This window comes from Eucyclogobius newberryi, unplaced genomic scaffold (assembly GCF_026437365.1).
Source record: "Eucyclogobius newberryi isolate DKJ021-1_F unplaced genomic scaffold, fEucNew1.0.hap1 SCAF_11, whole genome shotgun sequence".
Lineage (NCBI taxonomy): Eukaryota > Metazoa > Chordata > Actinopteri > Gobiiformes > Gobiidae > Eucyclogobius > Eucyclogobius newberryi.
This window is the reverse complement of record NW_027315735.1, coordinates 4,610,842-4,626,758: the sequence shown is the minus strand read 5'-3', so window position 1 is coordinate 4,626,758 and position 15,917 is coordinate 4,610,842. Positions and strand designations below refer to the sequence as shown.

The 15,917-nt window shown below is 43.8% G+C and overlaps 1 protein-coding gene across 1 annotated transcript in view; it reads right to left on the bottom strand.

Annotated features, from left to right (window-relative positions):
• The window catches only part of fat4 (FAT atypical cadherin 4), a 177,541-nt gene that overhangs the window by 63,380 nt on the left and 98,244 nt on the right, over window positions 1–15,917 (bottom strand). Inside the window, exons 3-6 of the mRNA XM_072435070.1 lie at window positions 10,966–11,227; window positions 9,212–9,562; window positions 5,034–5,950; window positions 1,060–1,234 (exon numbers count right to left, since the gene is read on the bottom strand). Of these exons, the coding sequence (XP_072291171.1) occupies window positions 1,060–1,234; window positions 5,034–5,950; window positions 9,212–9,562; window positions 10,966–11,227 (1,705 nt within the window). The remainder of the gene's footprint in view (window positions 1–1,059; window positions 1,235–5,033; window positions 5,951–9,211; window positions 9,563–10,965; window positions 11,228–15,917) is intronic.

Below are 15,917 nucleotides of genomic sequence, written 5' to 3'. Positions count from 1 at the left end.
AGTCAGTGGTTGTACTTGAGTTAGTCTGAGTCAGTGGCTGTACCTGAGTCAGTGGCTGTACCTGAGTCAGTGGTTGTACTTGAGTTAGTCTGAGTCAGTGGCTGTACCTGAGTCAGTGGCTGTAGCTGAGTCAGTGGCTGTACCTGAGTCAGTGGCTGCACCTGAGTCAGTCTGAGTCAGTGGCTGTACCTGAGTCAGTGGCTGTACCTGAGTCAGTGGTTGTACTTGAGTTAGTCTGAGTCAGTGGCTGTACCTGAGTCAGTGGCTGTACCTGAGTCAGTGGTTGTACTTGAGTTAGTCTGAGTCAGTGGCTGTAGCTGAGTCAGTGGCTGTAGCTGAGTCAGTGGCTGTACCTGAGTCAGTGGCTGTACCTGAGTCAGTCTGAGTCAGTGGCTGTACCTGAGTCAGTGGTTGTACCTGAGTTAGTCTGAGTCAGTGGCTGTACCTGAGTCAGTGGTTGTACCTGAGTTAGTCTGAGTCAGTGGCTGTACCTGAGTCAGTGGCTGTACCTGAGTCAGTGGCTGTACCTGAGTCAGTGGTTGTACTTGAGTTAGTCTGAGTCAGTGGCTGTACCTGAGTCAGTGGCTGTAGCTGAGTCAGTGGCTGTACCTGAGTCAGTGGCTGTACCTGAGTCAGTCTGAGTCAGTGGCTGTACCTGAGTCAGTGGTTGTACCTGAGTTAGTCTGAGTCAGTGGCTGTACCTGAGTCAGTGGTTGTACCTGAGTTAGTCTGAGTCAGTGGCTGTACCTGAGTCAGTGGCTGTACCTGAGTCAGTCTGAGTCAGTGGCTGTACCTGAGTCAGTGGTTGTACCTGAGTTAGTCTGAGTCAGTGGCTGTACCTGAGTCAGTGGCTGTACCTGAGTCAGTGGTTGTACCTGAGTTAGTCTGAGTCAGTGGCTGTACCTGAGTCAGTGGTTGTACCTGAGTTAGTCTGAGTCAGTGGCTGTACCTGAGTCAGTGGCTGTACCTGAGTCAGTCTGAGTCAGTGGCTGTACCTGAGTCAGTGGTTGTACCTGAGTTAGTCTGAGTCAGTGGCTGTACCTGAGTCAGTGGCTGTACCTGAGTCAGTGGCAGTGATGAGCAGGGTGTATCTCCCTTGCGCCTCGCGGTCCAGAGTCTGGGTCAGGCTGAGCTGTCCACTGGAGGACAGACTGAAGGCCCCGTCGTCGTTGCCACCGCTCAGCATGTAGCTCAGCTGACCGTTAGCTCCCTGGTCGTCATCTCTCGCGACCACCTACACATGAATACAGTATGGCTTAAATCATTTAAAGGACACATATTATGCATTATTGTCACTGAGCTTTAAACATGCTCTTGAGTATATTTACTTTACTTAAAATGAAGTATTTACTGAAATAAGACATTACATTCCCCCGTCAGAAATGGTTAACACTCCATCTACAAGCAGCAGAAGGAAATACAGAAGCTAGCTTACCCCTACATGCTAATATAAGTACGCGTTTGTAATAAATATGATTTGAAATGCTCAGAACGAGTTAAGTGATGATTTATGGACATAAAAACAGCAACAACTTTCTACCTATGATGAGACGAATCTGGGAGATTTGAAACTGAGCATTCTGAGGCTCAGAGAGAGAGGACTCATAACACGGATCATCAAACTATTGTGAATGGAACTTCTAACATGGTTGAAAATAAAAAAAATAAATGAGGTAAATTCTGCAGAATATGTGTCTTATGATCTTAAAGGTGCAATCTACAACTGGATGTTATGGCAAAGGAGACCAGCAGGTGACTGGTTAGATATGTGGATAATAGAGCTCAATCGTAGTAAGAATGCCTGGCAAAAAACTCAATTATAGCTTCATAATATCACCAAAAACATTCAATTTTTGCAAATACAATTGCAAAAAATAACTGTACGTTTTCAGGTAGAATCATAGAAATCAAATCATGTTATTCAGCTTATATTGAATCCATTCCAATCCAACTATCAGTCCAACAATGACCACAGTACCACAGTACCACACTAGACACTACCACACTACCACAGTACCACACTACACACTACCACAGTACCACACTAGACACTACCACACTACCACAGTACCACACTACACACTACCACACTACCACAGTACCACACTACACACTACCACAGAACCACACTACACACTACCACACTACCACACTACCACACTACACACTACCACACTACCACAGTACCACACTACCACACTACCACAGTACCACACTACACACTACCACACTACACACTACCACACTACACACTACCACAGTACCACACTACCACACTACCACAGTACCACACTACACACTACCACACTACACACTACCACACTACCACAGTACCACACTACACACTACCACACTACACACTACCACACTACCACACTACCACACTACACACTACCACACTACCACAGTACCACACTACACACTACCACAGTATCACAGTACCACACTATCACAGTAACAGTACCACAGTACCACACTACACACTACCACAGTACCACACTACACACTACCACAGTACCACACTATCACAGTAACAGTACCACACTACCACAATACCACACTACCACAGTACCACACTACCGCAGTACCACACTACCACAGTACCACAGTACCACACTACCACAGTACCACACTATCACAGTAACAGAACCACAGTACCACACTACACACTACCACAGTAACACACTACCACACTACCACAGTAACACACTACACACTACCACAGTACCACAGTACCACACTACCACAGTACCACACTACACACTACCACAGTACCACACTACACACTATCACAGTAACAGTACCACACTACCACAATACCACACTACCACAGTACCACACTACCGCAGTACCACACTACCACAGTACCACACTATCACAGTAACAGAACTACAGTACCACACTACACACTACCACAGTAACACACTACCACACTACCACAGTACCACACTACACACTACCACAGTACCACACTACACACTACCACAGTAACACACTACACACTACCACAATACCACACTATCACACTACCAGAGTACCACACTACCACACTACCACACTACCACAGTACCACACTACCACACAATCACACTATCACACTACCACAGTATCACACTACCACACTACCACAGTACCACACTACACACTACCACAGTACCACACTACACAGTACCACAGTACCACACTACACACTACCACAGTACCACACTACCACACTTTCACACTACACACTACCACACTACATACTACCACACTACCACACTACACACTACCACACTACCACACTACCACACTACCCACTACCACACTACACACTACCACACTACACACTACCACACTACCACACTACCACACTACCACACTACACACTACCACACTACACACTACCACACTACCACACTACCACACTACCACACTACCACACTACCCACTACCACACTACACACTACCACACTACACACTACCACACTACCACACTACCCACTACCACACTACACACTACACACTACCACACTACCACACTACACACTACCACACTACCACACTACCACACTACACACTACCACACTACACACTACCACACTACCACACTACACACTACCACACTACACACTACCACACTACCACACTACCACACTACCACACTACACACTACCACACTACACACTACCACACTACCACACTACCACACTACCACACTACCACACTACACACTACCACACTACACACTACCACACTACCACACTACACACTACCACACTACACACTACCACACTACCACACTACCACACTACCACACTACACACTACCACACTACACACTACCACACTACCACACTACCACCGTCCCTCGTCCCTCTCCATAACTGAGGGCCCTCGTCCCTCTCCATAACTGAGGGCCCTCGTCCCTCTCCATAACTGAGGGCCCTCGTCCCTCTCCATAACTGAGGGCCCTCGTCCCTCTCCATAACTGCTCCGTCACTAGAAACTCCTTCTTTCCCTCGTTCTTTACGTACGGCTCATTTCACCCTCTGAGCGCTTATGGCTGTAATTGCCTTGTCATTTCATTTAACTAAGTTTTATATTTCAGTGGAATCCTATGAAATGGTAATTGTGCAGAGCAAATTACAGTCATTTTTCATTTCTTTATTGTTTCAGTCAAGTGTTTAGCTAAAAGCGACCACCTCGCTAAGCGATGAGGTACTGACACTAGCATACCTGCACTTATTAGGTTAAGCAATTCAGTTAAAGCATTAGCCAAATATAAATCCCACGACTGCCATTCAAACTGTCTTCTTTAGTAAAAGTACTTGATATATAGGACTGAAAAAAGGTTTCCAGTAATAGCAGTGGCCAATTAACCCAAAATACCCATCATGGAATACTATGTAATTAGAAATATGCATGTAAATATGCACGCACACACACACACACACACACACACGCACACGCACACGCACACGCTCACACTCACACTCACACTCACACTCACACACACACTCACACACAGGAAACTGAAAAATGACAAAGTACATTGTTGGATGAAAACAGATTACTCAATAACTCTTGGCCAATAAAATCTCCATTTTACGTATTAATACTCTCTCACAAAACTCCAAACCCTAACATATATTTTGGGATGAAAACAAGTTACTATGGATGTTATATTTGCTATATTTAGTTGATTTGTCGACATTTTGTATTCCTTTCTTATTAGTGGAAAGTTTGGATTAAAAAAGTTCTGTGTAGACAACAGTAAAAAGAGAGTAGTAGCAGTAGATTTTGTAGTTTAGTGTTTAATGTGTATTTAATCTCTCTGTGTACTTATGAACACTGTTATTCTGTCTTAAGTGCAGCTTGGTTCAGATACATGGTCAGACCTTTGAGGTACAGGATGTGTTTTGACGAGGCCTTTTAGTCGATTAATCAATGCAAATTTAATACATTTATGCAAGAATTTACAAACCTGTGGCTAGAAGTTTGACAAAAACACAATTTGGAGAAAGTTAAAACTATTGTGTGTGAAGTTCTGACCTGCAGAATATTCCTGGGCAGATCTTGCAGATTCTCCTGCACACGGACGCTGTACGGAGACAGCTCAAAGTCGGGTGCGCAGTCGTTCACGTCCAGCAGCACGATGTTGACCGCAGCCTTGTCCACTCTGGGCGTGCTTCCCCGGTCAGACGCTTGGACCACCAGCGAATACGACGACTTTGTCTCCCTGTCCAACTGTTTGGCCACAGAAATCACGCCCGTCACAGAATCAATCCTGAAATCACTGTTTCCTCCGCTCATTGAAAACCGGATCTGCCCATTTGTGCCTTCGTCTGCGTCACTCGCGAACACTTGGACGACATCGGTCCCTGTTAACGTGTTCTCTTCCATCTCAATGTCGTAGATGTTTTGTGAAAAACTTGGCGTGTTGTCATTCACGTCCAACACGATCATAGTCACGTCCATTGTGGTTGAAAGCGGAGGTTCCCCTTTATCTGTCGCCACCACGGTCAAAGTGTAGTTGGAAAGCTCTTCTCTGTCCAACTCCCCGACCAATCGAACGTTTCCGTCGATGGTTCCGATGCTAAATTTGTTCCCGAACGGTCCTCTAAGGGCATATTCCACATAGCTGTTGGGCCCGCTGTCTGCATCTGTCGCTTGGGCAAAGAACACCACAGTATCCACGGGGGTGTTCTCTTGTATGTAGGTCATCTTCTGCGAGGTGAAAGTCGGCGAACAGTCGTTGACGTCCAGGAGGATGACGGACACCTGGGCCGTGCTTGTGAAACGCGCCATGGGCGGAGGAGCGAGGTCGTTCACGGTGATCACCAAGTTGTAGAAGGATTGCGTTTCCCTGTCCAAAGCTTTCTTACTCTTGAGAACGCCATCTTTACTTATGGAGAAATGTCCCATGGGATCACCGGATTCAATGTTGTACAGCAGCTGGGCATTCAGACCTGGAAGGCAGAGCACGAGGTCAGTTTGTTAGAGAGAGTTTACATTTTTAGGTCAATGCTACGCTAACAATATTCACACATTTGCCGCCTTCCGGAAGCTTGGAAAGGAATGTAATTGAAAAATGTGATCATGCTCAATTTGATCAGTAAATTACCAACAGCGTCCTCGTGTTTACAAGACAAACAGTGGCAGCATAGAGTCTTTATTAGGACACAGACACTTGGCTCCTTTTCACTTTCACTGAAGGTCAGGTTCATGTAAATGTTTGGATATCTGATCAGAAGATACTTGAATAGAAAAAACATACTTAATATACCTAATCATGATAGGCCGTGTTTAGACAAGCAGGCAGGGGTCACCTTGGATTAAACAGATGAAGACATTTATTTTCTAACCACAAACAAATGATTCTGCTTCAAATGGCCATTGTGAGAAATGTGCACTTTGGTATACAATTGCTAAAACAACACATTTATGTACGTTATTTACAATATGCTACCTCCTTGCATTACCAGATGACTTGATAAGCGATCATAAATTATATTTAAATCTCATGTTTTTGCTCTGGTGAACTCCACACTGGAAATGTTTTAACAATCTCCTTTTCAAAGGAACCAAATATATTCTAATGTCCCACCTCCCTGTTGTTTACTTACAAAGACAAAACAGTCCGTCTAAGATGTTATAAAATGTAGAAAAATGAAAAATTGAACAATTAATTTTGATCTTTTAAAAGTGAAACAAATAATCGGAGAAAATAAAGTTTAGACAATCCTGGATGTATTTTCCCCCTAAAGGACCTTGATTACATCCTTGCAGATAACATGGCCCTAGAATGGAGGTCATGTGCTGATATTTGCGACTGCCACTTATTGTTAAAAAGTGCTAAATAAGGCACTTCAAATCATTATCAACATCCATTTCCAGTAATTGTGTGTGTGCAGCGGTTTGTGCTCCTGTCCTCGGAGGCCTCCATCAGCTCACAGCACCACAGATTATATCAAAGTCAAACACCAAGGCTAAACACTTCCTACACTGAGAGTACGGATAAAACCCCATCACGTCGGAATGATTTACTTACTCTACCATCACCGAATATACAAAGAGAACAAAATGCATCCTAATATGTAGCTTGTGATCCTTCAAGGGCTTTTTCCTGAAAAGAGTTTCTTAAAACTATTTGATATTTGGTGAGTGTTGGTCCTGGTTTGGTCCTGGTTTGGTCTTGGTTTGGTCCTGGTTTGGTCCTGGTTTGGTCCTGGTTTGGTCTTGGTTTGGTCCTGGTTTGGTCCTGGTTTGGTCCTGGTTTGGTCTTGGTTTGGTCCTGGTTTGGTCTTGGTTTGGTCCTGGTTTGGTCCTGGTTTGGTCCTGGTTTGGTCTTGGTTTGGTCCTGGTTTGGTCTTGGTTTGGTCTTGGTTTGGTCTTGGTTTGGTCCTGGTTTGGTCTTGGTTTGGTCCTGGTTTGGTCCTGGTTAGATCCTCTTTGGTCCTGTTCTAGTCTGGGTTTAGTCCAGGGTTTAGTCCCAGTAATGAGTGAGTGAATTGAGAAGTAGAAATAGTTGCAGAATCATTCGTCATTAGGGACATGACATAAATGTATAACTGCATTTGTAGCATTATTTAGTGGAATCCATTGTATTTGTAGTTTTAGTGAAGTAATTTATTCAGTACTTTTATGTCTTATTTTCTGCCTAAACACAAATGAAAACAGCTCTATTGTGAAGTCGTATATTTCAGTACAGTACTTTTTCCTCCCAGAAGTTATCTATAGTTAAAATATTGACACTACAGTTTAGGCTACACACCCTACTACCAGTCTAGGGTAGAGGTCAGGGGTCACCGCTTAGGAAGTGGTAACAATGGCGCTGTCTTATTTTGACAGCAGCCTGTAAGAGTGTGCTTTATTACGGACTGGGAAGGGCCGACTTGTAAGAAGTAAGACTTGTGCATTTTCCCTGGAATGTAGCTCGCAATAGCCACATTAGGCCTGTGTGAAGCGCTAATTACAACCGAGCAGAGAAAAAATGTACCGCACAGCACATAAACCACCACCTGAAAGGCAAAAAATATCTCTAACCACTTAATAATACCCTCAACATGTTATATTTCATCAGACCATCCATGCATAACACTAAGTATATGTGAAATTAAAATATAGTTTTTTATATAGGTCTGAGAGCTTCTGTGTAACCAGCAGTCATAACGCTGTGACAGCCATGTATTATATATATATATATATATATATATATATATATATATATATATATATATATATATATATATATATATATATATATATATATATATATATATTAACCTGCATTTCATTTATGTTTAAATGTACACCAGGGCTCAACATATCTTAAACGATCTTCAGATACTTTTGCTTCTCAGTTAAGCCAGATGTGGATTGTAGATATGAATGTTCGTGCTGCGCGGTGGTGGAGTGGTTAAGGCACAACACACTTATGCCGGGCTCCAGGTGCAGCCGGCCGCAGTGTCGTGAGTTTGATTTCTGATTCTGACTATTTACTGTATGTCCTCCCTTCTCTCTCATCCCCCATTTCACACTACTTTCCTGTCAATGAAGGGCACAAAATCTTATATATCAATATTCAGGATTGCTCATTTTTGGATATTGGTTCAAACATAGAAACTGTAGAAAAGTTTAGTTTTTCCTTTTTTTCCCTTCTATAAACTATGTCTGACAAAACTAACAATTCGAGCATTGTATTAGCTGAAAAAAGGAAAAGAAAAGGTCATTATAAATGTATTTAGATTCAGCCCGTTCATTCAATCATTAACAGGTGTTCCTCAAGGGTCAGTCCTTGGTCCATTACTTTTTACTTTGTGTATTAATATTTTTCCTTCATCTATTCATTCATTCACTTAATAGGGACAACACACACTCATTAACATCAGTATTGAACAAATGTAAATATGACAGATGTATAATTTACATCTACAGTCCCTTGGCAGGAAACAAAACAAATACAGCATACACAAGGAAATGTTAAAGTACATTTTTGGCTAGTGATCACATGACTGGTTTGATTCTATGTTTGAGTTTTAAAGCGGAGTAAAGTGGACACTCCTTGAGGATGAACAGACTGTTGCACTTTTATGCAGACGACACATTTTGTTGCATCCGCTGCTCAAGAAGGTTTTCTTTTTTAAATCACAAAAGTGTTTAATACATTTCAAAGCCCACTAATGAATCTAAAACTGTTCTAAAACTTGCAACATTAGTAAATATCTCACCATCATCAGCGTCCGTGGCACCTACAGTCACTAAGCTGGCCCCGGGCCCCAGACTCTCCGACACAGACGTGCTGTACACTGTGGTGTTGAAGATGGGCGGGTTATCGTTGACGTCCAAGACATTGAAGTAGACTCGGACCGTGCTGGCCTGCCCTCCGCCATCTTGTGCCTTTGCCGTCAGGATGTAGTATTGCTGTGTCTCATAGTCCAGCGCTCGTGTCACATTGAACACGCCTGTCACAGGGTTTAATATAAAAGTCCCGTCTTCATCGTCCTCGTCCAGCGAGTACGTCACCTCTCCGTTCACCCCGGAGTCCGAGTCACTGGCCAGGATCGCCGCCACGATGGAGCCTGTGAGAAGCAGACATGGTTTTAGACTAGACTTTACAGATCGACAGCACGCAATGACTTTAACAAATCCACAGGGCATTGTTAAGATTAGTTTATTGACACCACTGGAGCCGTCCAGTCACTGCCAGTTTCTATAATAACAAGAGACAAAGCTTCTCTTTTTGGCTCCTTCGTTATTCCATGCGATTTATGATTGTGGACTGTGGAGATAAGTCACCTATATATGATTTAATACGAAAGTTGCATCCAAATTAAACAGCCAACACAATGCATTTTACTTCTTGTAAAATGAAAGAGCAAAAGGTGAAGTAGCCGTGCCAGATAATTGTTAGTGCACTAGTAAATCTGGAAGGTTGCTGATACATTTCCACATAAAGCCGAGGTCACCATTGCTACGGTGAACTCTTGTGTATTTCAGCCCCAAAGGAAAATACAGAGGATTTGGAGCATTTCAGCAACTCATAAATGTATAAATACCAAAAGGCTTTTAGCATAAGATCAAGACATAAGGTTGGATGTGTTCAACAGAAGGATAGTTACGATAATGCTGAGTAACTGCTTATTTAAAGATATATAATTCCGCATCAGTGATATTGGAAACGCCATAACAACAGTAAATTGTCTTTATCTGCCCAAAAGAAGGACGATTGCAGATGATTCATCACACAATCCCTTTTAGAGCTCAACTGATAAATGTGATTCTCCTCAACATCTGTTTGGTTTCTTGGGAAAGTATTAGAACTAATTAATTTAAGTATCTGTTAAAACTAGCTTCATGAATGACTAAATCATACGGATACAAAGGGAACAAAAAGAATATTTCCATTTAAATAAGAAAAATTATAAGTTAGAGCATTTCATTTTTATGTTAATTTTAGAATATTTTTTGACTTTGTTAAAATAGGAGTTTCCAATAGAAGAAGAAAGTTTAGTTCTAAGTACCACATCTAATTTCAAGTTTTTATTTCAATGTATTTTTCTTATTTCAAGCAACAACAACAACGACAATGTTAAGTTTGGGCCAAGGATGTGCTTAAAACAAGATAAACACCACTTAATTTGTCTTCTTTAAAATGTTTTTTTTTTAATCACCACTTTCTTCTTATAATTAGGAATATAATAGTGACATTTAATCCAACCATGACAAGCTTCAGGAAAATACAGCCTTCATTTCATGGGTTAAGCAAATCGTATAGTAAAATAGTATCTAATCTGTCACACAAAATACCTCAAATTCAAATATTTCAATCTTCCAACAAACACCCAGACTCTGGTCTTAATGCGTCCAGCAGCACAGGATGAAAACCAGGAGATAACTCGCTGACATTGACATTCTTTGCATTGCAGATTTAAGCGTCGGTAGCGGATAAAGCGCTTCACCATCGCCGTATGAATAAAGTCACCTGGAGCCGTGTCCTCTGGGATGTCGAACGAGTACGTGAGGCGTGAGAACTTGGGCGTGTGGTCATTGACATCCTTGACCGTGATGTTGAGCCTCATGTCGGACGACTGCTTCCCGTCGTCGGCGCGCACCAGGAGGGAATACTTGGAACGCCGCTCTCGGTCCAGCTTCTTGGTGGCGATCAGGTCCCCGGACTCAGGGTCCACGCGGAAACTGTCGTCGGCCCCGCTGATGATGGTGTAGGTCACGAGGGCGTTGGGACCCTGTGAAGACAAAGGAGAGACTTTAGGGAGAGCAAGTGTAGACACATATAATATACAGGGGGCTCATTTCAAAGTAAATTAAGAAATAAACAAATAAATGAATGAATGAATAAATAATTGAACAGATCTGGTGTAATGTTGTGACAAAACTAAAATTACAAACTTGATTTTGATAAAAGCTCAATAAGGATAAAACAATAACACAAAAAAAAACACTCTTTGTTAGATATAATGTATATTCTTTAATATTACCATGTGGTCTCATAACAGTTTCAATAGAAAAAAAAAAATACCTTTGTAAAACATTTTAAAAAAGGTCAAATGTTTATGTTATTTTGCTTGTTTAAATGAGTATCTAGTTCCAAAACTAATTTTAGTCGATACATATCTGGGTTTCGATGCTTTTGACAACGTTAATTTGTTTTTTGCGCTCTACACCGCGCACAGGGCGACGGCTGGTGCTCAATAAGAAGAAAATCGACTGAAACAAATAAGAAACTAGAACTGAAAGTTGTTTAATCAAAACCGGTAAGTGAATGATTACAAACACCATTCTCAAAGGGCATAAAAGGGCACAAAAGGGTCACTGGGTTAGCGGCACTTTGATCTGCAGCTACTTTCTCAGGCCTGGTGATTACAAACTTCAAAGTTTGCTCTGACTGTTGGGAAATCAGATTGTTTAGCACATGTGAGCGCGTCATGTCCCGGGATCAGACGAAGTGCTTGTGTAGCATGAATGAAAACCCTTCTGTGCAAATCCTTTCTGTTCAGACTTAGCTCCATGGAAGAGACTGTAGATGGAGATGATACAAAATGCAACTAGCACCACAACAACAAAGAAATCGGCCTCACCACAGACGCATATGAGCTCAGATTTCCTCATGCGCAGTAAAAGTGGCACTTACAAGTCGCACTGGAAAGAATGAGGACTCGGATGTTTGACTTTGAACTTTTCGGGGGGCTCTAGTGTTCCTCTATAAATGCAGCTAATAGATCCCCTGTTACCTCAGACGTGAACACGCAGCGCGACACATGCGATAGCCGCAGCGAGCTTTTGGAGGAGCGGAGGAGGCCCCCGAAGCGCCATGACAACTGAAAGGGAACTGGTGACAGGGGCTGACGTTTATATTTGTGCTGCGGACAATGCCAGATCAGACGGCGGGCTCGCTCTGCCAACAGACGAGACGCGACATCAAAAAGCGACGTGACTAAGGGAGCGCTCCGGTTACAGTGGGTTAAGAGCGAAGCTAAAAGGAACTCTTTCAGTCACGCCTGTTGTTTGTGTGATGCGTTTTGATCCGGCCGCACAATGGCCAGGCTTATGAAAGGAGGCGTTGCATTAAGCCGGGTTCCTGTCTGCGCACGGACATATCTGACTGACGCCGTGGACAATGTCTCTCACATGATGGTGAATGAATGTTATGCATGGTTTAAAGTGAAAGACGTCAGGGTGTGTTTCCGTGGTGAGGGTCGAGCTGTCGATCGCATTGACCAATATAAAAGTGCTCAGTTTCTACACTTTGCAAAGAGTTTTAATTTGTAAAGCTGCAGAATTCAAATCACGAAGCGCTGCTGGAAAATCCAATTTTCCGGACCTTTTTTCATAGTTTTGGCCGGCGTGCGACTAATATGTGATATTATTTGTTATTTTCACACGTGCAACCGCATTTCATACTCCAGTGCAACTTATATGTTTTTTTCTTCTCTATTATGGATTTTTTGGCTGGTGCGACTTATACTCCGGAAAATACTGTAATAACTTTGTGTTTTTTTTTTAATTCAGTGTTAACAACTCAATAAAAAAAGGATTCAATTGAGTTAATTTATTACCCGGACATTGTTATTACGTTTACAGTTTATAATAAATTGTTTTAGAGTGATTTTTTTGCTTTTGTTTAGATTAGCTCTGTGTAGCCATTAGCAACATTAGCATAACAGTGGATTTATAATGGCAGAAGCTTCACAGAGGAGCAGGATCATGTTCACAGAGGAGCAGGAGCATGTTCACAGAGGAGCAGGAGCATGTTTACAGAGGAGCAGGAGCATGTTTAGAGGAGCAGGAGCAGGTTCACAGAGGAGTAGGAGCAGGTTCACAGAGGAGCAGGAGCATGTTTAGAGAGGAGCAGGAGCAGGTTCACAGAGGAGCAGGAGCATGTTTACAGAGGAGCAGGAGCAGGTTCACAGAGGAGCAGGAGCATGTTCACAGAGGAGCAGGAGCATGTTCACAGAGGAGCAGGAGCAGGTTCACAGAGGAGCAGGAGCAGGTTCACAGAGGAGCAGGAGCATGTTTAGAGGAGCAGGAGCAGGTTCACAGAGGAGCAGGAGCATGTTCACAGAGGAGCAGGAGCATGTTTACAGAGGAGCAGGAGCAGGTTCACAGAGGAGCAGGAGCATGTTTAGAGGAGCAGGAGCAGGTTCACAGAGGAGCAGGAGCAGGTTCACAGAGGAGCAGGAGCAGGTTCACAGAGGAGCAGGAGCATGTTTAGAGGAGCAGGAGCAGGTTCACAGAGGAGCAGGAGCATGTTCACAGAGGAGCAGGAGCATGTTTACAGAGGAGCAGGAGCAGGTTCACAGAGGAGCAGGAGCATGTTTAGAGGAGCAGGAGCAGGTTCACAGAGGAGCAGGAGCATGTTTAGAGGAGCAGGAGCATGTTCACAGAGGAGCAGGAGCATGTTTACAGAGGAGCAGGAGCATGTTCACAGAGGAGCAGGAGCAGGTTCACAGAGGAGCAGGAGCATGTTTACAGAGGAGCAGGAGCATGTTCACAGAGGAGCAGGAGCATGTTTACAGAGGAGCAGGAGCATGTTCACAGAGGAGCAGGAGCACGTTTACAGAGGAGCAGGAGCAGGTTCACAGAGGAGCAGGAGCATGTTTAGAGGAGCAGGAGCAGGTTCACAGAGGAGCAGGAGCATGTTTAGAGGAGCAGGAGCAGGTTCACAGAGGAGCAGGAGCAGGTTCACAGAGGAGCAGGAGCACGTTTACAGAGGAGCAGGAGCAGGTTCACAGAGGAGCAGGAGCATGTTTAGAGGAGCAGGAGCAGGTTCACAGAGGAGCAGGAGCAGGTTCACAGAGGAGCAGGAGCAGGTTCACAGAGGAGCAGGAGCACGTTTACAGAGGAGCAGGAGCACGTTTACAGAGGAGCAGGAGCATGTTTAGAGGAGCAGGAGCATGTTCACAGAGGAGCAGGAGCATGTTTACAGAGGAGCAGGAGCATGTTCACAGAGGAGCAGGAGCAGGTTCACAGAGGAGCAGGAGCATGTTTAGAGGAGCAGGAGCAGGTTCACAGAGGAGCAGGAGCATGTTTAGAGGAGCAGGAGCATGTTCACAGAGGAGCAGGAGCATGTTTACAGAGGAGCAGGAGCATGTTCACAGAGGAGCAGGAGCAGGTTCACAGAGGAGCAGGAGCATGTTTACAGAGGAGCAGGAGCATGTTCACAGAGGAGCAGGAGCATGTTTACAGAGGAGCAGGAGCATGTTCACAGAGGAGCAGGAGCACGTTTACAGAGGAGCAGGAGCAGGTTCACAGAGGAGCAGGAGCATGTTTAGAGGAGCAGGAGCAGGTTCACAGAGGAGCAGGAGCATGTTTAGAGGAGCAGGAGCAGGTTCACAGAGGAGCAGGAGCAGGTTCACAGAGGAGCAGGAGCACGTTTACAGAGGAGCAGGAGCAGGTTCACAGAGGAGCAGGAGCATGTTTAGAGGAGCAGGAGCAGGTTCACAGAGGAGCAGGAGCAGGTTCACAGAGGAGCAGGAGCAGGTTCACAGAGGAGCAGGAGCACGTTTACAGAGGAGCAGGAGCACGTTTACAGAGGAGCAGGAGCAGGTTCGACTGGAATGTACCATAAATTAGCTGTTTTTGCTATTCCAATACCTGTATGTGCAATATGCATATGACAATGGCTTATTACAAGAGGTCGTGAGGACAGATAACGAGCACTGAGATACTATTGTAGTTAAAACAACGTGCAGAAGAGACAGAAACTAAAAAGACTGAGCAGAAGTAAAACAGCGTTACTCACAGTGTAAATGTGATCAGTAATGACTCTTTCCTCATTATAGTTACTGTCAGTGTAACGCGGTGAGTGATGAGACTCATTCACAGAAGCTGCAATAACTTTCATTTGTTGTTTGTTGAGGAAATAAACAGGAGCAAAATGAGCGACTGCGACTGTGAATGTGACAAATGGAAGCAGCGGGAAGACTTTTTTCACTGATCGTCATCACACGCAGCTCAATACCATCCGAAACACGGAAACCAGGAAATGTGCAACATAGGCGTGGCTTTCATGGATATATGTCATTATTTTGCGACTCTGCGGGAGAGTCAGGTAAAAAGACGTGAACCGGCTGTTTTTTCGCACACTTTGGCTGTTCTCTGGTTCTACACGTGCACAAGCGCTGACATGTTCTGATATCAGTGTGACTTTGGTAAATGAGTTCTTTGTGTGTGCTTTTTAACAGATGTTTGTCCTGTGTCTAGAGGAGAATCACTTATAACTAGCATTGGTTGTGGTGCACTTTCTGATTTTCAGGCTGAAGAAGGCCGAACAGAGATAATGTTTTCCTTGAATAAGCAGTGGTGGGTGTATTTTTGGAGATTTTTCATTTACTTCTTACTTTAACTACTCGCACTCACTAACTCAGGCATGTCCACTCTACGGCCCGGGGGCCTAATGTGGCCTTCTTGCTAAAT